Source organism: Sturnira hondurensis, unplaced genomic scaffold (genome assembly GCF_014824575.4).
Source record: "Sturnira hondurensis isolate 20B ecotype Veracruz unplaced genomic scaffold, ASM1482457v3 Scaffold0015262, whole genome shotgun sequence".
In the NCBI taxonomy this organism is placed as follows: Eukaryota; Metazoa; Chordata; class Mammalia; order Chiroptera; family Phyllostomidae; genus Sturnira; species Sturnira hondurensis.
This window is the reverse complement of record NW_028087893.1, coordinates 543,808-570,007: the sequence shown is the minus strand read 5'-3', so window position 1 is coordinate 570,007 and position 26,200 is coordinate 543,808. Positions and strand designations below refer to the sequence as shown.

The following is a 26,200-nucleotide window of genomic DNA, read 5'->3' as shown; positions in this document are numbered from 1 at the left end:
AAAGATGGCGGTGGGCTGGTTGGGGGGGGAGAGAGTTACTAAAGAATTAAAAGGCGTGGGTCACACTTGGGACTGTCCTGACCCAGTGGGCCAGGTAAATGGGGGGTGGGGGGGAGGGCCTTCTCCTCCCGCTGACCCCTCGCCATCTTGCACCTCTGCGCTGTGGAGAACTCCTTGGACGCAGCCGCGTGGAAGGGGTCAGGGCTTCATTTTCAGCCCACCCTGGCCATCAGAGGGCCTGTTCAAGCCTCTGAAAGGTTTCCCTTCCATATGCAGCCGAGGACCGGTCCCCTCTGAGCCCCCACGGTGCTCCTCACCTGCCAAGCTGGCGTGGCGATACCCCAGGAAGCAGACCCCCTGAGCCTGCCCCCTGTTCCACTGGGAGCCCTTTAAGGGCTTGGAGCCTGGGTGGGTTTAACACAGTAACCCACACACGGGGCACTGAAAGTCTCTTTGTGACTGTCCTACCTACAGGTGGTTTACTTCTTCCAGTCAGTATGTCGACTTCGGAGGCTCCAGAAGAGAGGCTGAGAAAATTTAAATACCGAGGCAAAGACACGTCTGTGAGTATGAGGCAACTGCCCTGCCCCATCAAAGATGAGCGCAGTGAAAAGCACGTGGTTGAAGTGCATCAGAAATAGAGTGGCCCTGGCTGGGGGGCTCAGCTGGCTGGAGCATCTTCCCATAGACCAGAAGGTTGCAGGTTCGGTTCCCGGTCAGGATGCATACCCAGGCTGCAGGTCCAGTTGGGACATGTGTGGGAGGCAATAGATTGATGTTTGTTACATCAATGTTTGTCTCACTTTCTCTCCCGTCCTCTCTCTCTCTCTCTCTCAAATCAATAAATGAAAAACAAGTGTATCCTCAGGTGAATATTAAAAGAAAACTAGTGGAGAGTTAGGGGAAAAAGGTAGGTGACAAGGCAAATATAGCACAAAGTTCATTGTGGACAGGTGCGTGGTGTTCACCAAATAATCCTTTCAACTTCTCCGTCTGTTTGACATTTTCATTGTAAAATGTCAAGAGTGAGGAGGACAAGAGCTCAAGGACTCGAGGAGTCACGCAGCCATGGCCTGAAGTCAAGGCCTCCATGTGATCTTGGAACTGTTGGCTCCAGAGCTTCAGTTTCTTCGTGTGAAGAGCAGGCCAATGTCTCCCTCGCGGGGACTGGAGAGTAGCCTGCTTGCCTGGCATGGAGACGCTTACCTGCAGCCCCGGCCGTCAGGGAGGCTTAGCCGGGAGCCGGTGGCCGACCGGAGCACTGTGCAGAAGCCGGGCTCGGAACTGAACTACTGGGCTGAGCCTAAGAGCCCGGGGCAGGGCGCCTGAGCCTTGTGTGGATTCGAACCCTCACTCTGCCTCTCTGGGTTCAGTTTGGGGCTGGAGCTCTGAGTCCTACACCCATGTATTTTGACTGTGATGTCATACACCTGGGGAGCCTGGAAGGCCCCCGAGGAGGGGAGAAGCCCCCTGGCTGGGCACCGTCCAGAGCCGCCTCACTCTCACACCCTGTCCTACGGGCCTGGCTGTCCGGCTTCCACAACCACTGCAGACTACAGGGAACCAAGCAAAGGAGTTGAGCCCTCCAGGTGGGGGCAGTAGGAAGGGCCAGGAGATGAGAAAGGAGGATGCAGGGGTGGGGCCCCAAGCACGCTCCTGCCTTGCTGGGTAACACCGAGTGACCCTATTTCCCAGCAAGAACTACATGGCTCGTTGAAGGAGCCAGAAGTATCGAATACACATAAACTTTCTTAAATTAAACCTTAAAGTCTTCAGCCTGAAATGCCTCTGTCCACACAGGGGAGATCATTTCTCTAGGACTCTCCATACTATGAGGCCTGAGTGTTGCTCTGTATGAGAAAAGGCTTGTTTTTATTTTAAATTTTAATCTCCCTCTGTCTGGTGTCCCAAGTAAAACCTCTTGAGACTGGACTAAGAGTTGAATGACCGGAGAGGGGACGCAATCCCAGCGGACAGAGTTGGGGACACCTGGGCCTGGGAGGTCCGTTCGCAGCCGCACCTGGACCCCCAGGGTTGGAAGGCCCAGGCCTGCTCTTAGGGAACCGCTGGGCGCCAACGAGGATGCACTTGACTCGGGGCCCCAGGACACTCCGCTCAGAGGTCTCTGCAGCTGAGGGTCCTGGCCCGTCAGGGGTGTGCCTGATCTTCCCGGACTTTGGGAGGAAGGCCAGCTGTTCTTGTAGACGGGTAGCAGGAGAAAGCAGAGGCGGGAGAGGGAGCCAGAACTACTTGCTAATGGTGCCAAAATATTAACTCTTCCAGCCTGTTGAACCCAGAAAGTGAAGTCAGAGGTCGTTAGTGTGCTTGGAAGGCTGATGTGCCAACACCCCGACTTCCCAGCTCTCATAGTCCAGTTCTGTCCTTCCCTCGCCAGATGCAGCGAGGGCAGCGGAGAGCAGCCAGCGTGCAGCTCCGGAAGGCCAAGAAAGATGAGCAGGTCCTCAAGAGGAGAAGCATCACCGGACTCTCCACTGACCCAGCTTCTCAAGAAGAGACCCACCAGGTACGTTGGGAATGTGTGTTTCTGCAGCAGCCATGTGTCGGAGACGGTCTTAGGAACTTTCTCCGGCTTGAAATGTTTGATTCAGAACCTGCAAGCTCTGATGGGGGCCTGGAAGGAGGAGTGGAGAGAGCATAGACAGAGCCACACTGGTGTTGTCAGAAAGCTCGGGCCATCACCTTTGGGGCTGTGAGTCTGGGATATTGCTTCTCCTACGGGGAAAGTGCGGTTTCGGATCCAGAAGACCCCACTTGCCGCCCCTCAGCCAGAAGCAGGGGATGAGGGTCAGGAAGGGTGTCTCTCAGCAGAGGTGCTCAGTTACTCACCATGGAAGGTCTTGCCTAGGCCTTGAGTGCTGCCTGCCCCTCCCAGGCTTCCCCGCTCTGTCTCCCCACCAACCTCGCTGGTACAAACCCTAGGTTGGCTTCCAGGCTCCTGCTGGTTTTGTGATCCTTTCTGGAGTGGCCTGACTTGAAGGTTTCCCTTCTCCACCTCCAGTGGCATTGTATCTACTGGCCATTGTGTCTACGTGCCTTTTGCGACCTCGGAGGGCGGAGATGGCCCCGGCCTGGGCTGGTAGACTCAGTGGTGGGCATTCAGCCATCACGCAGAGTGGCCGTGACCACTCCGAGCGGTCGAGGGGCTCAGAGCCGTGTCTCAACGTGCCTTCCTCTAGCCAGAATAGTCCCTAAAATGTCCCCCAGCCAAGAAGGACAAAACTATGGAAGAGTTATTTCCCTCTTTGTCCTATATTACCGTGACTTGAAAAATAACGAGCCCTGGCTGGTGTAGCTCAGTGGATTGAGTGCAGGCCTTCGAACCACGCGATCGCGGTTCGATTCCCAGTCAGGGCACATGCCTGGGTTGCGGGCCAGTTCCCGGTTCCCAGCAGGGGACGCACGAGAAATACATTGATATTTCTCTCCTTCTCTCCTTCCCTTCCCCTCTAAAGATAAAGAAATAAAATCTTTAAAAAAATACTGAAATGTAATTCATGTACTTTGGAATTTGCCTTCTTACTGTCTACAATTGCTGTTCTCTGGTACATTCACCAGGTGGCACCACCATCCCCATTAGCTCCTTTCAGAACAGACTCTCCACCTCAAATGGAGACGCCACACCCAGTAAGCAGTCACTCCTGGGTCCTTCTTCCCTTTCCCCCCCAGCTTCTGCTGATGATGCGTCCACTTTCTGTCTCTGAATCAACCTATTTGGGTATTTCGTACATATGGAACCATACATTACACAACCTTTGATGACTAGCTTCTTTCACTTTAGCCTCATGTTTTCAAGGTTCAGAGGCGTCGGAGCGGGTGTCAGCCTTTCATTTCTTTTAGGGCTGAGCAGCATTTCCTTGTGTGGAGAGACCACTTTTGGTTTGTCCATTTATTGGCTGGTGGACATTTGGGTGGTTCCCACATTTTGGCTGTTATGGACAGCACTGCTATGAACATTTGCGCACTGGTTGTTAGGAGACCGTGTCTCCAAGTCTCCTGGGCACATACCTACATGCGGTGTTGCTGGGTCATATGGTAACTCTCTTTAACCCTTTGGGGAACCGCCTGTGGTAAGCTGAGAAATTGCCCCCACCGCCCGAAGGCCTCCATCCCCTAATCCGCAGCACCTATGGGTGTTACCTTGTATGAGAGGGGGACTTTGTGCATACGTTTACAGTAAGGATGTCAAGCCTGGGGAGATCATTCTGGGTTATCTGATGGGCCCCGTATAGTCACATCCATCCTTCATCCATCGGCCGAAGGAGGAAGGACAAGTCAGAGCAGAAGGAGACAGGTGACAAAAATAGACACTAGTGTGCTGCACTTTGCACACGGAGGGAAGGGTCACAAGCCGAGGGACACTGGCGGCCCCCCTAGAAGCTTCCTCTGGAGGAAGCGTGGCTTTAATCCAGGGGAGTGAATCATGACTTCCTGGCCTCCAGAACTGTGAGAAGGGTTTTAAGCCACTAGATTTGCGGCAGCTTTTACAACAGCAATAGGAAATAGTGCTGCCAAACGCTCCTTCCCAAGTAGCTGCACCGTTGAACATTCGGATGTTCTTACCAACACTTGTTATTGTCTCTTCGTGGATTACGGCCGTCCAGTGCGGGCACAGGGCTCTGCTGTTGTGGTTCTGACATGTGTTTCTAATGGCCAAGGAGCGTGTTTTCATGTGCTTATCGGGTATTTGTTTCTTTGGAGTTTTGTCTATTTTAAACCCTTTGCCCTTCTTTAAAATCATGTAATTTGCCTTTTTAGTCTTGAGTTGTGAGAGTTCTTCGTATATTCTGGACACTGGGCTCTTACCAGGGGTATGATTGATTTGCAAATATTTGCTCTCATTCTTCTGGTCGTCCTTCCACTTTTCTGCTAGAGTCCTTGAAGCCTAAAAGTTTTTAATTTTGAAACAGTCCAATGTATCTACTTTTTTCTTTGTTTCAGTTGCATGCGCTTTGGGTATCAAATCTAAGACTCCCTCGCTTTACCCAAGGTCCTGAGACTTATGCTTTGTTTTTTTTTTTCCCTAAGAGTTTTATGGTTTTAGCTCTTCTATTCAGGTAATTGGCTCATTTTCAATTTCTGTAAGTGTGAGTAGGATCTAATTGAACTGTTCTGCGTGTAGCCATCCAGTCATCCCTGTACCATGTGTTGAAAAGACTGTTCTCTCCCCATTGAACTGTCTCAATGCCTCGTCACGCATCAGCTGGCGGTAAATTTGATGGTTTATTTGTGGACTCGGGATTCTCTTTCATTGATTTGCATGTTCACCCTCATGCCAGCACAGCACAGATGTGATTACTAGAGTTTTATAGTAGATTTCAAAACTGGAAAGTGTGAGTCTTCCAACTGTTTCTTTCTGAAGATTATTTTGGCTATTCCAGATGCCTTGCATTTCCATGTGAATTTTAGAACCAGCTTGTCCATTTCTTCAATACACCCAGCTTTCAATGGAAACTGCATGAATCTGTAGGTCAGTGTGTGGAGTATTGCCATCGTAACAATGTGAAGGCTTCCTGTTCGTAAACATGGGATATTTTGAAATTTACTTAGGTCCTCTTTACATTTATTTACAATTTTCAGCATATGTGTTATACTTTTGTTAAAGTTATTCCCAAATATTTTTTTGGTGCTACAATAAATAAAATTGTCATTTTTTAAAATTTTGGATTGTTCGTTGCTAATGTATAGAAATGAAATAGATTTTTGTATGCTCATCCTGCGACCTAGCTAAACCTTGTTCACTGGGGCCACATTTTTTGGTGTGTAGGATTTTCCACATCCAAGGTCATGACACCTGGAAATAGAGATGGTTTTACTTCTTCCTTTCCTTTTATTTCTTTTTCCTGCCCAACTGGCCTGTCTACAACTTGAAGCACCAGGCTGAGGAAAAGTAATGAATGTGGACATCCTTGTTCCGTCCCTGATTCTCAGGGAGAAAGCTTCCGGTCTCTCACCATTAAGTATGACACTAGCTGTGGGGTTTTCATAGCTGCTTTTATCAGTTTAAGGAAGTTCCCTTTTATTTTTAGTTTGTTGATTTTTTTTTAAAATTACAGAAGGCTGCTGGATTGTTAGATGCTTTTTTTGCATCTATTGAGACAATAGTGTGGTATTTTTTCCTCTATAGTCTATTAATATGGTATACTATTTCGATTTCTCTGTGTTGGATGACCCTTGCATTCCTGAGTTAAATCCCATTTGGTCATGGTGTCCGATCCTGTTCATATGCCGGTACATTCTGTTTCCTAGAAATGGTCAAGGATATTTGCATATATATTTATGGGAGACATTGGTCTCTACTTTTTCTTGTAATGTCTTTGTCTGGTTTGATATCAAGGTAATGCCAGAGTCACAGAATGAGCAAGACAGTTCCCTCATCTTTTATTTTTTGGAAGAGTTTATGAAAGATTGCTTTAACTCCCTTTCAAATATTTGGGAAAATTCAGCAGTGAAGACAATCTGGGGCCTAGGCTTCTTTTTTATGGAAGTTTCTTTTTTAAAATTAATAATTCACTTGTTACAGGTCTACTAAGATTTTCTATTTCTTCTTAACTCACTTTTGATAGTTTGTGTATTCCTAGGAATTTGTCCCTTGTTCGATAATCTAATTTTTTGGCATACTTTGTTTATCTAGTCTCTAATCTTTTTTATTTCTCTAAGTTTAGTAGTAATGATCCTGGTCATTCCTGGTCATTTCATTTCCGGTTTTAACAACTTGACCTTCTCTTTTTCTCTTAGTTAGTCCAGCTAAAGATTTGTCGTGTTGCTGATCATTTGAACCAACTTCTGGTGTCATCGACTCTCTCTCCTGTTTTGCTATTCTCTATTTCATTTATTTCCACTTTAGTATTTCGTGTTTTCTGTCTTCTGCTGGTTTTGGGTTTAGTTTGCTCTTATTTTTCTAGTTTTTCAAGGTGTAAATCTAGATTATGGATTTGAGACCTTTCTACTTTCTTAATACATAGATTCATGGCTATTCCCCCAAAGCTGCACTTTAACTCTATCGTATTGGCTTTTTATGTTGTTTGTTTCATTCTTCTCCAAGTATTTTCTACCCTCCCTTGTGACTTCTTCTTGGAGTGTGTTGTTTAACTTCTACAAATCAGTGACTTTCCCAATTTTCCTTCGGTTATTGGTTTCTAATTTTATCTCACTGTGGCTGGGGAACATACTTTGTATGATTTCAGTCCTTCCAAATCGGCTGACCTGTTTCATGTCACATGGTCTATCATGGAGAACACCCCGCGTGCCCTCGAAGAGAATGTGCGTTTTTCTGTTCTTCAGTGTAGATGTCTTTTGGGTCTGGCCAGTCCGCAGTGTCTCCTGCTGACTTGCTGGTATTCTACCAAGCTGTTCTGTCTATTACTGAGTATGAGGTTTGATGTTTGTTAAATTACTGTTGGCTTCTCCCTTTCTTTCTTTAAGTCCACTCATTTTTGTTATGTGTGATTTAGGGGTTATGGGCAGGTGCGTTTATGTTTATAATATTTTCTGATGGCTGAGCTGACTATTATAGAATGTCACGGCCTTTAGCAACAACTTCTGCCTTAAAGTCTGCGGTCTAATGTTCGTCTTCCCACTCCAGCTCTCTTCGGCTACTCTCTGCATGGCATGTTATTTTCAGTCCTCTCATTGTCAATCCATTTGTGCCTTTGAATTGAAAGTGTGTCTCTTGTAGACAGCTTACAGGTGGGTCATGATTTTTAAATCCATTCTGGCAACCCTTGCTTTTGTGGGGAACGTCTAATGCATTGACCTATGTGATGACTGATAAAAACAGGGTTTGTGCCCGTCCGTCCTTGTGCTAATGTCCTTTTTGTGCCTCTGCTCCTTTGTCACTGTCATGTTCTGTGCTAAGTAGTTCCAGATCTCAATTTCCCTCTTTCTTTTGCTATAGTTTTAATTTAAAAAAACTTTGTGCTCTTATTGCCATGCAAGTTGCCTCTTTATATATGTGTGCCCGTCAACGTAGATTTATAACTATGGCTTTAGGGTTGTCTTTTAAATTAGGTAAAAAAGAGTTATAATCAAACATCTTCTTATTTTTGTCTTTAGTACTTGCCAATATGCATCTTTACTGGTGTTCTTGATTTCTTAATGCGATTTTAATTATTGTCTACTTTTTAGTACCCAAGGAACTCTTTTTGTCCAGTTGACTTGCTAACAACGGTTTCTGTTTTCCTTTCCCAGGGTGTCTTAATTTCCTCTTTATTATACCTGGCTGGGTACAGAATTCTTGCTCAGTAGTCTTCCAGCATTTAAAATAGGCCATCCCGCTGCTTTCTAGTCTCTGTGCTTTCTGGTGATCAATCAGCTCTTATTCTGACTGAGGCCTCATGCACGACAACTTGCTTCTCTTTGGAGGTTTTCAAGTTTTTCTCTCTGGTTTGGGCTTTCAACAGTTTGTTTACGGTGTGTCTCATGTATGGATCTCTTGCTTTTTTTTCTACTTGGGGTTCATTGAGCTACTCAAATATATAGATTATTTTTTAATCAAATTTGGGAACTTTTTGGAAATCATTTTTGTGTCCTTGCAGGTCAGCCTCACTGTGCCAGAAATAATCAGTGGTATGAGTGCCTCAGATCCAGAATCCTGTTTCCGGGCCACCCAGGCCGCCAGGTATCACCACACAAGCTGCTGCTGTTTACAGGTTCATGGTCAGAAATGAGGTCCAATGGCCTCTTCGGTTTCTTGACCGTGGCAGAAGGCTCACCCAACATAAGGACAGGCTAGTCCCTCCGAAAGCGAGAGTGAATATCTCCTCTACACTGTCCTTGAGAACCGCTTAATATATACAAGGGTTGTCAGAGACACGTCGCTTTGTTTAAGTCAGCCTCTCCAAGAATCTCTGTGGTAGCGAATACCAGATGGGGGCATGTTGCTTGTCCCTGTGAAGTGCTCTAGGCCAAAGCTGGGCTGTCAAGTAGCTCTGACCCAGCTGTTTGTCTCAGGCGGTAGGAATGCTGGGATGTTGCTCCAGGAGGCTCTTGGTACTGGCTCCACGTGCCCTGTTTCTTTGTTCCCCCCTTCACTGCACAGGAGAATATTGTCTGAGCAGAGGGACCCGCCCGTGAAGCTGATGGTTGAAGCGGGGCTCATCCCCAGGCTGGTGGAGTTCCTGGGGTCCTCCCATCCCTGCTACCTGCAGTTTGAGGCGGCCTGGGCTCTGACGAACATCGCTGCAGGGCCTTCCGAGCACACTCGTGCAGTGGTGGAAGGGGGCGCTGTCCCGCCCTTGGTCGAGCTCCTGTCTTCCCCGGATGCCGACGTGCGAATGCATGCTGTGTGGGCCCTGGGAAACATCGCAGGTGAGACCCTCCCCTCAGGGGCCAAGTAAATAGTGGGCTGGCCATGGGGCATGCTATGGGAGTGCTTTGGGTGGTATCGTGGCCTCCATACTTCAAGTATAAATGCCTAGAAATGCTGGGGAAAGCACAATAGGCATTTCCAAAATTCAGAGTCAAGTTCAGAGGCCCTATGGACATGGAAGCTGAAATCAGAGATAACAGTGTGTCCCAAAGCTATACACTACCTGGGGGCATCTGCCCATACCAGGTCCTATCCCCTCGGGTCTTAGTGGCTTCAGGAACAAAGGACAAGCTTTGGGCTCAGACAGTGTGGGGGCTTCCGACAGACCCTTATGTAACCCAGCTCCCCCCCCAAATTCTACCTCCAGAGAAAGTTGCCAAGGGAACCTACAACCTCCCCCCAAAACCCCGTTGCTTCTGCTTAGGGGAAAAGTCTCCCCTGAAAACACAATCCTAAAATTGGCCCCTGGAGCTGGGACTTGAGGCTGTGTCCACCTTGAGGTCCAGGACAGTGCAGCCGGGGATGGTGCCACAGGGCTGGAAGCGGCCTGATTCGTGGCTGAATATGAATACAGTGCTCGCTGGGGCAAGCAGGCTCCGCCGGGCCCCTCAGCATCGTGACCAAGTAAGATCAGCCAAACAGTAGCGATTTCAAGTCCAGAGAATCAACAACCTACCCTGACTGCCAATCAGCAGAAACAAACGGTATGATGAGACCTCCAAGACCTTCAGGTGCTGGGATCAGCAAACACAGAATGTCAAGTATGCTTTTGAAACACTTGCAGAAATAAAGCACCTGGGGAAGAGCCTTGTCTCTCGTTTTGATGGGTTCAGTGAGGACCAGACAAAACTGGGTGGTACCATATGAATTCTGCCTTGCCCAAGGGTTGAAGAATTGGACACTGAGACTTCTAGGGTCCAGGAGTAAGGGATCTAGCCGAAGTCACGGACAGCTGAGGACTGCTACTGCCCGTCTCCCAGCCGCTGTTCTTTTTTTTTTTTTTTTTTTAAGAGAGGAAGGGAAGGACAGAAGGAGAGAAACATCAATGTATGGTTGCCTCTCCTGAGTCCCCTGCTGGGAACTGGCCTGCAACCCAGGCATGTGCCCTGACTGGGAATCGAACCGTGATCGTGTGGTTCGCAGGCCCGCACTCAATCCACTGAGCTACACCAGCCAGGGCCCCAGCCACTGTTCTGAGCTGCATCTGGAAGCTCCTGCCCTGGGCCTTCTGAGAAGACAGTTTGGTCTGCAATGGCTTGGTCTTCCTGAGAGCCATGCTGTCAGCGCTGTTGGCACTGAGAGAGCCCTGCCTGGGCCCAGCTGGCTGGCTCCTGTGTGTGCCCGCGGGCTCTGCCGAGGGCAGCCACTGCTGTGTGGTGCCGGCTCTCCCACCAGGCCCGTCCACCCACCAACACAGGCTGGAGGCTTGGGGTCTAGCTCAGGACTGCGCTCTCTAGGTGCCAAGCCCAGGAATGCGTCGTGGCTTCCACACTTTGCACAGACTGTTAAACATTAGTCACCTGTCCCAGGATCCTCTCTGTTCCCTCTTTCGATGTCCTGTTCTTATTCATCTGTAGGTGATGACCCGGAATCCAGAGATGTTGTCATTTCGAGCAATGCCATCCCACACCTACTGGCCCTGATCTCATCAACCACGCCAGTGAGTGTCTGTCTGTGTTTGTTTATTTATTGTTCATCATATTTTTTCCACCACCATTTAACCCCCTCCCCACTGCAATCACCACACATTGTCCGTCCCTTTTTCTTTTGCTTGACCCCTCTACCCCCTAACCAATAGCTGTACCAGGGAGCGTCTTTAAATTAGAAAACCTAGCTGGTAACAAGTTCCCAGAGTTGGAAAATTGAGGAAGTATTTCCAAATCGATGCTAAGTCACGTGGTCACTGCATGGCCCCTTAGGGCGTCGATTATGAATGAGGCCTAGGACCGAATGTCACTTTGAGCAGAAATTCAGCTGTGCTTGTCCTCAGGGAGCAGTGGGGCTGTTTCCTGTTGAGAGCGTTGGAAAACGTCCGTTAAGATTTTCCTCTGCAGTCCTGCGACATTGGGTGGCTGGGCTCCGCCGTTCGAGGGCGCAGATGGAAGTAGTGGACCCCGGTCCCGGTCCCAGGTCCCAGGTTTTGGTTTGAAGACGAGTCAAAGTCGCTTGACGTGGCGACAATAGAGGGCCCCCTGGATTAGAAATTAAATCTACTTTCTGGCTTTCCGTCAAATAAAAGTGAAGAGAAGATAGCCCCCCAAAGCCAAGGGAACAGGCACCCCGCCTTCGAGGTGGGGGAAAACCTGATGTGGCTGAACCAGAAAAGGGCTGCCAGGGCCGGGGGAGTTGGCGAGGAGAAAGCAGTGGGATGCGGCAAGTGGGACAAGGCACTTGGCCTTCATCCTGGTGGCAAAGGGAAGCCTTCGGAGGGCCTCCAGGCTGGACGTACAGTGGTCTGGTCTCTCCGAGGGCCCTTGGTGGCTGCTCGAGGGAGGACTCAGGCAGAGGGAGATGGGGAAGCCGATGCACCTGGGAGGCTGCTGTGCCAGACGTGGAAGGGACAGCAAGAAGCGGGGAGGGATGCCCAGGTTCTGGTTAGGTCACTTTAGATGATGGTCCCCCTAGGGAAATGGGGAAGAGGGAGGGAAGGAAGAATCAGATATGTCCTTAGTTGGACATATTAACTGGGAGGGAGGGAGGGGAACCACGGCGGCAGGGTCAGGTGGGTGGATATACAAGTCTAGATACCTGTACACATGCATGTCATCCAGCTGGGCAAGATCAACCTACGGCGGGGTCAGCAGCTTGCTTGTGTAAATAAAGTTTTATTGGAACACAGTCACACCCATTCCTTTACAGGCGTGACTGTCTGTGTGTTACAAGGGCAGGGCTGGCTAGGTGTAACAGAGATCCTGTGGGACCACAAAGCTGAAGGTGTTTACTGTCTAGCCCTGTACAGAGAACTGGGCCAATCCCTGACCTGGAGTGTAGGGTGAGTCCAAGGCAGGTTCCAGGGACCCTGACACTCAGGAGTCGGGCAGAGCCTGCCGAGGACCCTGGAAAGAAACAGCCCATTCAGCAATGAGAAACCGGGTTCCGGGTCACAGATGCCAAAGTGGGAATGACTGGTGATGACTATAACTGACAGGGACAGTAAAGAAAGCCGTGGGGTTTAGTGACTTGGAAGGAGCTGATTTCATCACTAACAACCAAGAGACTAGGAGGGCAGAGGCACAGACGGGAAGCTGCCAGGTAGAGAGTGCGTGCAGACGCCTTCTCGAGGGTGCACTCCGGAAAGCAGAAGTGGGACGATGGCTGGAGAGGTGAGGGGTGAGGGGTGAAGGTCATGGAGTGTGTTTCCATACTGGCAGGAGTGATCCCGGGGGTTGGGGGGTGGTGATCCTGGGGATGGAATCTTTCAAGATAAAAAGTGCTGGACTTCGAAGGCAGGGTAGGAAGATGTATCCCTGAACAGGAGATCAGAAATGCGGTTCTGATGCGTTGGTTGCAGATTGGTGGGAGGACAAGGAAGTCCTGCCTCCTCTTGGTTTCTTTCGCCAATGAAAACAGAGATGAGGTCATCAGTGGAGCCCCTCGCGGGGAAGGGCATTTTGGGGAATATCAGGAAACCTCCATTTAGCATTGGGGTAGGAAACGTGGAGCTCATTCTCCGTGTCCCTGTCAGAGACACATCACTACCGGGACAAATTCCTGTTTGGAGCTCAAATTCTTTGGTTCACGCTGGTTAATAGTGTTGGTCAAAGGTGGCAAGGACACACTACCATTTGCACCTGACGCTAGGAACAAGTCTCTCGTTACAGGTGGTGTTTCTGCAGAACGTCATGTGGACCCTGTCCAACCTGTGCAGAAACCAGGACCTACACTCCTGCCAAACTGCAATGAAGCAAATATTGCCCACCCTCTCCTGCCTCCTGTGGCACCAAGACAGCGAGGTGCTCTCCCACACCTGCTGGGCCCTGTCCCACCTCACCGAGGGCTGCAGCGAGCAAATTGACGAAGTGGTTGACATGCTGGTGCTGCCCAGGCTGGTGGAGCTCATGACCAACCCCGAACTCAACGTCATGGTATGTGTCCCAGGTCTTACCTGTCTCTGTGTGGGCCTTCCGATCAGAGTCGTGAGTCGTGTGAACTTGAGCGAGTTCTGTTCTGTCCCCACCCCCTGGTTCCCTCACTCAGCTCTCACGCTTTACCTAGAACAAAGCGTATCGCCTGCATTGCCCTGGTCTCTGCTGCTCTCTCGCCAAACACTTGAATCCGTGTTCATCTAAAATCCTAGCAGGTATTAAATGACATATTTTCTCTGTATCTGATTGTTAGAAATAATAGCAGGCACCAAATCAAAGCTGCCTGTAATCCCAGATGTTAACAAGTTGGCTGACACAGAGTGTGCATGTGAGAGTGTGTGAGAGTGTGTGAGTGTGTGTGAGTGTGTGTATGTGTGTATTCATGCAAAGCTCATGTAACACTTGAGTTCTGTACTCAAGTATAAGAGAAAATTCCCTCTTATCCTTTCCTGTTTGTTCTCCAAGACTACTTCAGATGTAGATGAAAAGTAAGTCAAACCAAAACCCAATACTTTGCTATGTTATGAAACATGTCTCTTATACTTTTTGAAAATGTCATTTAAAATGTGGGTGCCCCTTTTGATGTCTATGGCTAGCCGTGTGTGTTATGCAGTCTTCGGGGGCACTCTGTTCCGAGACTGGCACGGTACCCCCAGATGTCCAGGTCAGTTGGAGGACAGTGTTGGCATCAGGGGAGTGAAGAGAGCGTCTGTCAGAAGTCGCTTATCCTGGGGACTTGGGGACCAACCGCAGGGCGAGCAAGGCTGCGATTGGATCATGGCACACTCCCACCCCTCATTTGAGTAGCAGACACTCAGTGTAATGGGCTAGGAAAATTCTAGAACTCTTATCTCTCACTAAAGTGCAGAGAACCCAAAATAAATCCAAAACCAGCCCTCCAAGGACGGCGGTCTGGAGCCAGTTGTAGACGCAGCCTGGAAACCGTCAGAGTTATTGCAAGGGGGTGTGAACGGACCCACAGTTGCCCTTGGGAGCTCATTGGCACAGATAGCGTACACCACAGAAGCCCGGCTGCGGTGCTCAATATGATTGACTAGACACGATTACATCATAAGCCCTGCAGTCAGTCTGACCATATTCCTGATGTACAGACAGAAGAGGGAGAGCATCCTTTCCTGGCAAAGGTGTCCCTTCACCTCTGTGCCCCTAGAGCCACTGCTGCTGGGAAGCTGCCAGTGGCCCAGTATAAGCAGCCATCGCTGTGCTGAATCAGTTAAGGGTCAGGATGCCATCATCGTCCACAGGCTTCCAGAGAGCCATCGGCATAGCAGGACCAATGTTGGGAGGGCACAGATCTCGGTGTGCTTGCCACCTTCCACGGCAACCCACTTGTGACCCTTGGTTCCACTTGAGCCTTGTTCTTGCAGATTCCCGCCCTCCGCACTGTGGGCAACATCGTCACGGGAACGGATGGCCAGACCCAGGCGGCCATTGACGCGGGCATGCTGCGCGTGCTGCCTCAGCTCCTGCTGCACCCCAAGCCCTTCATCCAGAAGGTGGCAGCCTGGGCCCTGGGCAATGTGGCCGCCGGGCCACCCGAGCACCTCCAGCAGGTCATTGCTTGCAACATCTTGCCTGCCCTGGTGGCTCTCCTGAAAAATGTAAGTGGCGTGTTCAGTTTCCTCTAGAGAAGGCGCCTTTCTCATGGGCTCGGTGCTGAGCTCCCTCGGGAATGCAGATGTGGGCTCAGAAGCAAATGAACTGAGGCCACAACAAAACTATGAAATATCATTTTCCAAAAAAAAAAAAAAAGGAAGCGGCCTCCCATTTTGGATAACCCACGGAAAATCTACAAACTAAATAAGCAGTATTCCATAGAAGGGCAGCCCCATAGCTCAGATATCCAGAAAAACCTTAAGCTGGTAAAGAGTCTGAAAGGAAAGTTACCATTTACTCTCTGCTTGCCCAAAGAGGAGGGAAGTTTGGTTTGTTTTGTTTTAGGAGGGAAAACATGTCAGGTTGCGCTGATCTTATGCACTGAAGAGGGTGGCCTCTTCAGAATAAAAAGTCACATTGATTAAAGTGGCACTCTACATGCAAGTCCACACGCAAAAGTGGAAACGCAGTAAAGCTTCCTCCCCCACCCCCACCCCGAGTCCCACATCCCTTCCCTGGAGCGACTGTCACCAGCGTTTCTTTTCACCACCTTTAACGTCTGAGCTCTGGGTTTCTGCTTAGGCATTTCCACTCTGAGGTTGGGTGGTGGGGTCCCAGGTTGTCGTGAGGAATGAAAGCACGGCCGGGCATGCAGCCCGAAGCAGGGCACCCTCCAGTCTTCCCGTCCCGAGTTCCACGGTGCGTCTGCATCTATTCCAATCAGAAACATCCAGTCGCTAATCAAGAAGGAATCCGATTTCAAACTGTGCCTTCTGAATGATAGCTTGCTTGGAATCATACGTTGTTTGGGTTTTGACTTTGGTTTTGAACTGAGGTCAGTTTTCCCTGGCTGCAAAATGGGAATAACTCCTTCTTCCCAGGGACAGAAGGATGCACGGTAAATCAGTCCCACGTCTCTGGGCCTGGTGTTTTTATAAACGCAAGGAATGCGTTGAGCGGTATTTCACTGGCCTTCCTCTGTAATCACTGGGCCGTCTCAGTCCCCAAGGTCACATCTGTGTGCTCAGCTTTGCTGCTATGGAGCTTCTTGTCCAAAGTTACACTAAGGCAGAGAGACTAGAAATGTACACTCAGGCCACTAGAGTCTCACGTTCCAAGCGTACCTCCCAGTCTGTGTTCATTACTTGGATTGGTTCAGGTTGGCCCTGTTTTTCCCTATTCTGAGTTAATGAAATGGATTTGAGTATAGAACCCCCCTCCAAAGCCCCCCACGAGTCTGCCAGCCTCCTCCTTGGCTTCTCAAAGATGCCGTCTTCTGCTCAAGAACTAGAGGCAAGTCCACGAGATGTTGTGTGTCAGTTGCACAGAGAGTCCTGGCCGTCCCCAGCCAACCTAGAACCTGACCCCAGATCCGTATGGATCAGGATCTGTAAAGAACATAAGCAGCTCTCTTTCTCCAGGGACAGTTTAAAGTCCAGAAGGAGGCTGTCTGGACAGTGGCCAACTTCATCACAGGGGGCACCATGAACCAGATGATCCAGCTTATCCACTCAGGAGTCCTCGGGCCACTGGTGAACCTGCTCACCGTCCCAGATACCAAGTTTGTCATCCACATCCTTGACATCATCTTTTTACTCCTCCAGGTGAGCTGTTCCGGGCAGGCTGGCTTCTAAAATGGCAGTCTCCGGCTTGAGGCATTTAGTCTCTTAAAACCCAAGTAGGGTTCTCCTCCCTCCCCACTCTCTCATCTCCGCCCTCAGCGCACATGCCCTGTGGCCGGCAGTAATGAGAGGGCGCTACCTGCCTTTTCTCAAATGAGGGTCTTTGTGCCCAGCGCTGCCTTAGGTGCTCAGGGTGGGGCAGCGCCCAGTCCGCGCTCTCGCAGAGCTTATGTCGTAGTGGGGAGGGGAACGGACAGGCCAGCCAGGGCGTTGTGGGGGAATACATCCGACAAGAGGCAGTCACCGATGGCTCGGGGCGGGGAGGGAAGGTGATCTCTCATATGCGGTAGTCAGGAGAAACTTCTCTAAGGAACAGCATGTGAGTAAAGGCCTCAGAGAGGTGAGTGAGCCTTGTGGGTGTCTGGGGAAGAATATTCTCGGAAGAGCAAGCAGGGGGTGTGGCCAGAGCCGAGTGAAGGGATGGAAGGTGGCGGGAGACTAAGCTGCAGGCCCCCAGGGGCAGGTCACATAAGTCTGTGAGGACTTGGACTTATCTGGGTGAGCTGGAGCACCCAGGTGAAGGTCTGAAGGAGGGGACCAGTCACTGAGCCACACAGTTGGCTGTTTCTGACGGCTAAGGCCTAGGGTACAGTGGAAGGAGCAGCGAGAAGTTAGCAGGGACATGTTAAGAGGTCAGACTAGAGGACTAGGGTTCCTTTTTTTAAAAAAAGATTTTATTTATTTTAGAGGGGAAGGGAAGGAGAGAGGGAGAGAAATATCAATATATGGTTGCCTCTCGTGGGTCCCCTGCCGGGAACTGGCCTGCAACCCAGGCGTGTGCCCTGACTGGGAATCGACCCAGTGACCCTTTGGTTTGCAGGTCAGTGCTCAGTCCCCTGAGCCACACCAGCCAGGGCTAGAGGTCCTTTTCCATTCAACTATGTGGCTGGGAATATAGATAGCAAAACCTCAAATAAGAACTCTAGAAAAGCCTTATTTCCAAAAGAAAGGGAAATTAAAGCAATATTTTTGTACGACTGTTCATCTCAGTTCTATATTGCTGCAAGACAAATGACCCCTCAGGGACTTAAAACAGACACTCATCATCACACACAGTGTGCAGGGCTGGGAATCTGGGCCCAGCTCGGCCGGATGCTGCTGGCTCAGGGTCTCTCTCGAGGCTCGAGATGTCAGGTGGGGGTTTCAGTGCCATCTGAACGTTGGATGGAGGCTGGACGATCAGCTTCCAGGAGGGCTCACTCGTGTGTCTGCCAGGCTTTTCTCATCGCCTGGACCCCTCCAGATGACAGCTTGAGTGTCCTCACAGCACGGCAGCTGACTTCCTCGGGGTCACGCAATCTGAGAAAGGCAGGTGGAAGCCCCCGTGTCTTTCTTGACCTATAAGGGAGGTGACTTCAACAGCATCCTGTTGGTCACACCGATCAGCCCTCGGTAACCCTCACACCAACACAGGGGCATGAACACTGGGGCCGGGATCACCTGGGGCCATCTTGGTTCAGGTCCTTGTCCATACAACTCAGCCATTTGAAAAGTTTTGAAGTGACAATGGGGAGCTTCTTCTGAAAACTCACTGTAAGCACCCTTTTCGTGTCACTGTCTCAGGAAGAAGTGACTTGAGTCAAGAACAGATTGGACCCACTGCCCAGCTGGACATGGAGACTTTGAGTCTCCGCGAATCACACAGAGGGTGGAGGCCGGGCTGCCAGCAGCCTAAGTTGAATGTAACCAGCCTGTAAAAGCAAATGTGGGCTTTAATTGGAATTTAACTTCACCTGCTTCACTTCGATTAAACACTCGGGCTTCTTTCTTGGGAGAGTCTGGGCAGGTCGCATCTGGCGGGTCAGTGAAGCCCCCATCTCAGACAGAGGCACTTGGGACAGAAGCTTAGAAGCTCAACATCAGACAGGAAAAACTTCGAATGGGCAGCAGAGTTGAGTTGAGGTTCTTTGAAGTAGCTTTGGCCCCATTTGCTGTCAGGAGCCAAAAATCCTTGGCCAGGGCTCCCGCTGCCCCCTGCCCAGCTTCCTTGCTGGGGCTGACCCTCACAGGACCGGAGGCGACCAAGGCTCAGACACACAGTACGAACTGTCATCGGGTAAATCGTGTGGCCCAAAGGTCTGTAATTTCGCCCACGGGAGGTTTTTTTTCCACTGCTCACAAAACGGCGAGCAGAGCCCTCGGGATATGTTGGCAAGGTTTTTCCATCTTCTTCCACTTCCCCAGATACACCGTTCGGCTGAACTAGTCCCTCTTCTCATAACACACAGCCCTCATTCCTTCAAAGCTTGGTCCTCGCTGCTGCCTGCTCTGGGGAGGTCACTACTCTGACGGACCTGCCCAGCGTTGCTCAGCAAGAACTCCGGTCGCTTTTGCAGCTCCGTGCACGTCCTCTGTAACTTACACCTCTGATTGTTTAGTGTACTTGACCTTCCGTGCCTAACAGTTATCTACATGTCTCCCCTGACTGTGTGAGTGACACACCTCAGTTGTGTGTGCCCCATTCATTGTGCGTGGACCCGTGTGAGTGAGCGAGTAGCTCTGGTGACAAGCCGGTGACCAGTATTGGATGAAATCTTCTCATTTGTCTCCAGCAACTTCGTCACTGGCCCCAGCGTGGCTTCTGCTCATGAGGGTCTCCAGTCTCACTTTCCAGGCCTCCCGGAGGGCAGGGCCAGGACGTCTGCACTGACGTGGCGTTGCTTGAACATTCTGTGAACTGCGACTTAAAACAGCGCCTACCCATCAGAGGTGGGATCGCTACTACGTAGGGGCAGCCATGTGTTTACGGATGGCTGCACACTCAGCACAGGCAATACTGTACTTTCGCAACGAAGAGAAACTTAAGTGCGTATGACATAAGTGTCCAGAGTGGGAGGAAGGCCGTGCAGGTTTCCATCCACATGGGGGACATGAAGCCACGACTCTGAGTTCTGGCCCTGACGTGAAGCCCCCTGGCAAAGCCCCGTCAGGCTTTGGTCCAGCCTCATTCTCTCCTTTCCTCCCTGCCCCCAGGCAGCAAAGAAGCTCCCCGAGATGGAATCCGTGTGCGACTCGATCGAGGAATATGGCGGACTTGACAGAATCAAAGCTCTTCAATTTCACGAGAACCAACAGATTGCCCTGACGGCTCAGAGCATCATCGAGAACCACTTTTCTGAGGTAGGTGACCGCAGGTGCACAGGGGCGTCCATACCCCTGGTGGGCCACCTCCGGGTGGTGGTCACCTGGCAGGTGGCTTTGCTGTGGGGCCGGTGAGCAGAAGTTGGGGTTTGGGGAGGCGCTCCTTCAGGATTTAGCGCTGAGCCCCTAGCCATGGCGTACGGGCCGCCTTTGCGTAGCAGCTTTTGGGCTCCTGGAAGCTGTTCGACTCCCATAGTGGCTGCTCCTGCTGCCTCTGGCTTCCAATTTTACTTTTTTTCCTGCTTGACTCTTCTGGGGACAGGGCAGGAGTATGGGGAGGGATAAGATGCTCAACTGGATTTTTTTACTGAAAAATGCAGGCAACTAGGGCAGGCCCAGCTTTTGAAAACCATTTTTGCTACTCACCGCGTTTTTGACTCTTTCTCCACTGTGGTGTTTGGGGATGGATTCTGCAAGAGGCTTCCAAGTTTTCTGCAGGAGCCAGGAACAATGGTCAGATAACAGGCCTTTTGTAAAACTTGACTGTGGTAAAATATGCGTAACATACTATTTAGCATTTTAACCAGTGTTTAAGGGAATATTTTAGTGGCATTATATACACTTGCATCACTGTGCATCCCGCCCCACGGTCCATGGGGGAACTTTCTCACCCCCCCAACCACAACTCGGAGTCCGTTAAATGCTGACCCCTGCCCCTCCCCCAAGCCCTGGTAACCGCCTTTTTCCTTTCTGTCTCGGTCCGTGTGACTGCGCTAAGCACATCACCCAAGTGGAATCGTATGGTATGTGTCCTTTTGCCATGGGCTTATTTCACTTGGCATAATGTCTTCAGGGCTTGCCATGTTGTAGTGCGTGTCAGAACATCTTCCCTTTGCGAGGCCAGAGAACATTCTAGGGCACAGAGCTACCACGTTCTGTGCCGCGAGTCCGTCAGGGGACGCGTGGGTGGTTTTGCTCTTGGCTGCTGTGAAGACTTGCTCTGAGCGCGGGGGTAGGAGTATCCGTTTGAGTTCCGGCTTTCAGTGCCTTTGGGTGTGCACCTGGACGGGCCATTGCTGGGTCATCTGGTGATTCTATTTTGTTTTTATCCTCACCTGAGAACATTTTGTTGTTGTTGCTCTTTTTAAAGAGACAGAAAGGGGGGCAGGGGAGAGAGAGAGAGAGAAACGTTGATGTAAGAAATATCGATTGGTTGCCTTTTTTAAAATGACGAACTGGGGATAGAACCCACGACCCACTGGTCTGGGGATGAAGCTCCCATGACTGAGCCACACCGGCCAGGGCAGTAATTCTATTTTTAATTTTTGATGAGCCACCTCCTGGTGCCCACAGTGGCCGCCCCATTGTACATTCCCACCAGCCATGCGCAAGGATTCCCGTGGCTCAACATCTTCACCAATACTCGTTATTTCCTTTTTATTTTTATCACGGCCGTGCTAATGTGTGTGAAGTGGTATCTAATTGTGGTCTTGCTTTGCTTTTTGTTAGATAGTTTTCAAATAAGGAGGGTCAGCTTGGAGCTCTTAAGTGGCTGGGCAAACCTGGGCCTAGGGGCGCGCAGACTGAATGCTACTCTGTTAGGTGTTAAAATCGATTCATCGGCAAACCCAGAGCCATACAAGAAATACGACCAGGGTGGTGGGTGTTGCTGACCAGAGGCAGCTCGTCTTGGTTTGGGACCAAGAGGGTGCTCTCAAAGCAGAGAAGACCCAGAACAGTCGTTAGCAACTTTTGAATTTCAATCTCTTGTGAACACCTTGTCCTGAGGAGACTTGTCCCCTACAGAGGGTTTGGATCCAGGGATTCAGTTGAGGGCTCCGGGTTGAAGACTCATGACCTAGAAGTAACAGCTGCACCCACTGTCTCCTTCCTCACAGGGAAGCTAGGACCCTCTGTATCAAAACCGCATTTACAAATAAGCCAGACATGAAAGGACAACTACTGTGCGATTCCACCTGCGTGAGAGACCCAGAGGAGTCAAACTCCCAGAGACAGAAAGGAGAGTGCTGGGGTCTGGGGCCTGAGAAGGTGGGGAGGGTGGGGTTTGGAAGACGCTGTCGTGGCTGCACAGCAAGGGGGACGTGCTCAGGGCCACTGAACTCCACTGAACAATGACCAGAGATGTTCGATTTTAGGATAGGTATGTTCTCTCTCTCTCTCTCTCTCACACACACACACACACCCTGCATTTAAGATCCATCTTAAGAAATACTTCGATGCTATCCTCCTTCAAATTCTCCTCCAGCCTAATTTAGAGCAAATTCTAACCCGCGGAAGACGTCAGGGAGCCCTCCTGGCGGGAATAATGTGTTGAGAGCCCAGAGGTGTAACCCTGTCTCTTCCCCCCTGAAGGAGGAAGACCAGGACATGTCATCCGCATGCCTGGACTAAATCGGGGATTCGTCAAGCACGTCACGTAAAAGTGCCAGAGCTCCACGACCTCCAGACCAAGGGCCGAGCCCTGAAGGGCGGCCCCTTTAAGAAGCGGTGCTTCTGTGTCCTGGCGTGACCCCGGGTATAAAGGTTTTAACACTGAATGCTAATAAAACTTTCGAAGCTTTCGCCTCTATCAGAAATGCTGTTCAACCACTCATGTCTGAAAGCCATGCGGAATTCCTCTCCTCGGGACATGCGGTTTAAGGGTTACCTTTAAGGATCTTAAAGTCAGATCTTTGAAACAGAGCAGAATGCTGGTCTGCTAGCTACCTAGACAGACTTGGACTTGTCAATTTGGTTTCACCCGTTTTGCCGAAACATGTAGTGCCCTTCCCTTTGCATATTTGTGCAACACCTGTTGTTACCAGACCCAAACAGGGTCCGATTAGTCAGGGGTTTCAGCCAAAGACGACTCTAAGATTTTATGAGAAGGAGGTTTATTGCGAGCTAGCAAGCCAGGGACACGCTGGGAGCTGCTCACAGAGCAGCACACACCTGAACAGAGCGCTGGGTTTGTCTCTACTCAGGGAGACCACGCACGGACATAAATGTGTGCTTCGTCATTGCATGTATGGGTGGGGGCATTCCTGAGCTTGTGCGGTCAGCAAACATGCCCCTACATGCATCACATGTTCAAAGCTGGCGGAGACTCCCCCCCCCCGGGGGGAGGAGATGTTAGCATTGATGAAGGTGTAACGAGAAAAGTTCATGGTCAGGTCGGGAGAGGATCCTTCAGTCTCCGTCAGCCAGTCCCTCTGCGTCACCCGCTGAAGACAGTTCACGCTCTCACCAGCTTCTGGTCTGGTGGTGAGAACAGTCCCGCAGCTTAGTGGACAGTGGGCCTCCCAGTCAGTATTCTCCTCTCCCTGTGGGTGCCTCCCAGCCTGCTGCTGAGGGCTGCGTTCACTGGTGGGGCGGGGTCCTCAGTGTGTTCTGTCCTTCCACGTGGAAGTGCAAGGGACCATTCCTTCCGGCTCCCTCTTTAGTCCATCAGCTCAGGACCTTCTAGCTTGGCACGTCTTTGGCCAAGCAAAAAAAAAAAACAAAACCCAACAACAAAAACTCCTCATCCTGCCAGGACTTTGCATCTTAGACGTGGGGACCAAACACAGAGGAAGCAGAAATGGTTGGTGTGTTGCTCACTTAGGCAGCGCAGGGCCTTCGGCTCTGTGTTGTGGGCGCCCCCGCCGGCCGCCGGCTGCCTGCTGCCTGGAGGCCCCCAGAGGATCCTAGACTCTCCCCCGTGGTCTTCCACAGCATTTTCTTCCTGTCTAGTCAGAGTGGGCTTCTGTTGCTTGCAGCTAAAGAATCCTAGTGGACACACGTGAAGGGTGAGAAGCTACATGATAACTGTTTTTTTTGTAAATCCAAAAAAAATCAATTCAATCCCATTCTGTCACAACAGACAATGTGTAAAATTTGAATCTTTAAACTAAAAATATCATGCAAATATGTAAATTATATATACAATATGTCACCACATAGTGTGCATATACTATTTTATATACTATTTGTAAACCTATTTTTTAAAAATTAGAAACAAGACGCGAGCAACCGGGTGCACCGATGACCATGGCCTCCAAGTGTCCCAAGTGTGACAAGACTGTGTACTTCGCTGAGAAAGCGAGCTCCCTGGGCAAGGACTGGCACAAGTTCTGTCTCAAGTGTGAGCGATGCAGCAAGACGCTGACGCCTGGTGGCCATGCCGAGCATGATGGGAAACCGTTCTGCCACAAGCCCTGCTACGCCACACTATTTGGACCCAAAGGCGGGAACATTGGAGGTGCCGGCTCCTACATCTACGAGAAGCCTTCCTCCGAGGGACCGCAGGTTACTGGCCCCATTGAAGTCCCTGTGGCCCGAACTGAGGATTGGAGGGCAAGTGGCCCCCCAAAGGGGCCCAGCAAAGCCTCCAGTGTCACCACGTTCACCGGGGAGCCCAACGTGTGTCCTCGCTGCAACAAGAAGGTCTACTTTGCTGAGAAGGTGACGTCTCTGGGCAAGGACTGGCACTGGCCGTTCCTGCGCCGTGAGCGCCGCGGGAAGACACTGACTCCGGGGGGGGGGGGGGGGGCATGCGGAGCACGACGGCCAGCCTCACTGCCACAAGCCTTGCTATGGCATACTCTTCGGACCCAGGGGAGCGACTACTGGAGCCGTGGGCAGCTACATCTATGACAGGGACCCGGAGGGCAAAGTTCAGCCCTAGGCCCTGGGCACCGCCCCCACCGGCCCCGTGCTTGGCTCTGTGGGGAGAGTGAGCAGCTGCCCAGCCCTGTCTAGCCTCAGCACGTCCTGCCTGGGAGTCCAGGGCCTGCCTGTTGGGCAGGGAGATGCCACGGGGTGTCTTCGAAGAGACCAGCCCATCCCCGTATCTCTCGGTGTGTCTGCCTTTGTGTCCCTGCTATGCCCTGTTGTCCTTGTGCCTCCCTGACCCCACGCGTCTCCATGTCTGTGTGTCTGTGGCCCTGCTGGGTCCCTCTCTGTGGTGGCTGCCCTTCCCCCACTCCTGCTGCCTCCCACCTCCCCAGTGTTATTTATCTCCCTTTGCCACCCTGGCCACAGCCGGCCACAGCCTCACGCACCAGTGTCCCACCAGTGACCCTGGACGGGCCCTCTGCCTTTCCACACTGCCCTGCAAGCCCCCGCCACTGCCCGACCCTTGAGTGGTTCACTAGGCTTTTGCTGTCAGTCAGTAAAGCGTTGGAGGATTGCGGAAAAAAAATAAAAATAAAAATAAAAAATAAAAATTAGAAACAAAACTAGGAATGGACCAAAAAATGATCCTACCACTCCAACACAACTACTTCATGTTTGCATTTTCCCTTGCAATTTGAGATAACATACATGTTTTTTATTTATCGGATTCTTTTCAACATTTTAAATCTCCACTTTCTGTCCTGGCTGATGTGGCTCAGTGGACTGAGTGCTGGCCTGTAAACCAAAGGGTCACTGATTCAATTCCCAGCAGGGCACATGCCTGGGTTGCAGGCCAGGTTCCCAGTAGGGGGCGCACGAGAGGCAATCACATATTGATGTTTCTCTCCTCTTTCTCCCTCCCTTCCCCTCTCTCTAAAAATAAACAAATCTTAAAAATAAAACAACTTTCTCCCCTGTCAGTAGACTGAAGTCAAGGGAAAGCACACGGTGCGGTGGTTTACAAAAATACTTCTTTGACAAAAAAATTTCTAGTTAAAAAATTTGAACTCCATTGAGATGAATCACTGTTGCCCAAATGGTCTGCCCTTGTTGGTTCAAAATACTGTTATTGTCTTTTCTCTCCTCTCAGTCAACTATTTTTTTACTAAGATTGCATAACAAAAGAGTATTTGTAGTTTAAAGGTACTGATACCAACTTGCCCAGCAAGCTTTTAAAGAAAGAAGATATTTGCCTGATGCCCGTGGTTTGGGTGCAAAGAAATGGTGTTTGTCACCTGGCTGGGTGCCTGTGTGCTTGAACTCTGCGTGTCGGCGTGACTGGCAGAGAATGAAGAGTGAAGGAAGGAGTAACTGCCTGTGTCGTCGGCTTTGCGAAACGAGGGCTGAAGTGGAGCGACTCTGATGCTCTTGCGTTTATTCCTCATTTGTCAGGGGCTGTAGAGGAAATGCAATTCTCTTAGTTTACCACGTACAGCCCCTGACTTACCTGCTGTCTGCTTTCCTAAACACGGAGTGGCCGTTTAATAAGCACACAGGACACTTGAGTCCTTGCCCCTTTTCTGAATAGTGGGAGCCTGGAAAAGCTGTGTGGCTCCTCCGCACACCGATGCCTCGTGAGTCTGTTCCTTTTACTCCTGTTGGCTTCCCAATTTCATCTGTAACATAGGGGGACTAGGCTGGAAAGATCAATAGTTGTATAATGTTTTGTCTTCTGTGAGACTCTGCACCACCCTGAAAAGTAGGTGAGGCAAGAATGGTCATCGATTTCCAAGTAAAGAAACTGGTGCTGC

The 26,200-nt window shown here is 50.5% G+C and overlaps 1 protein-coding gene and 1 pseudogene across 1 annotated transcript; both read left to right on the top strand.

The window, feature by feature from the left end:
• The first annotated feature begins 497 nt into the window (after positions 1-497).
• On the top strand, positions 498-22,350 carry KPNA7 (karyopherin subunit alpha 7). Its single transcript, XM_037064506.1, has 10 exons — positions 498-563; positions 2,396-2,524; positions 8,556-8,638; positions 9,059-9,327; positions 10,906-10,988; positions 13,150-13,413; positions 14,802-15,035; positions 16,452-16,634; positions 19,686-19,832; positions 22,167-22,350. The coding sequence occupies exons 1-10, from the start codon at positions 498-500 to the stop codon at positions 22,203-22,205; spliced, it is 1,497 nt and encodes a 498-aa protein (XP_036920401.1). The 3' UTR covers positions 22,206-22,350.
• A 1,449-nt stretch (positions 22,351-23,799) lies between these two features.
• LOC118999722 (cysteine-rich protein 2-like) lies at positions 23,800-24,964 on the top strand (annotated as a pseudogene).
• Positions 24,965-26,200: the final 1,236 nt, after the last annotated feature.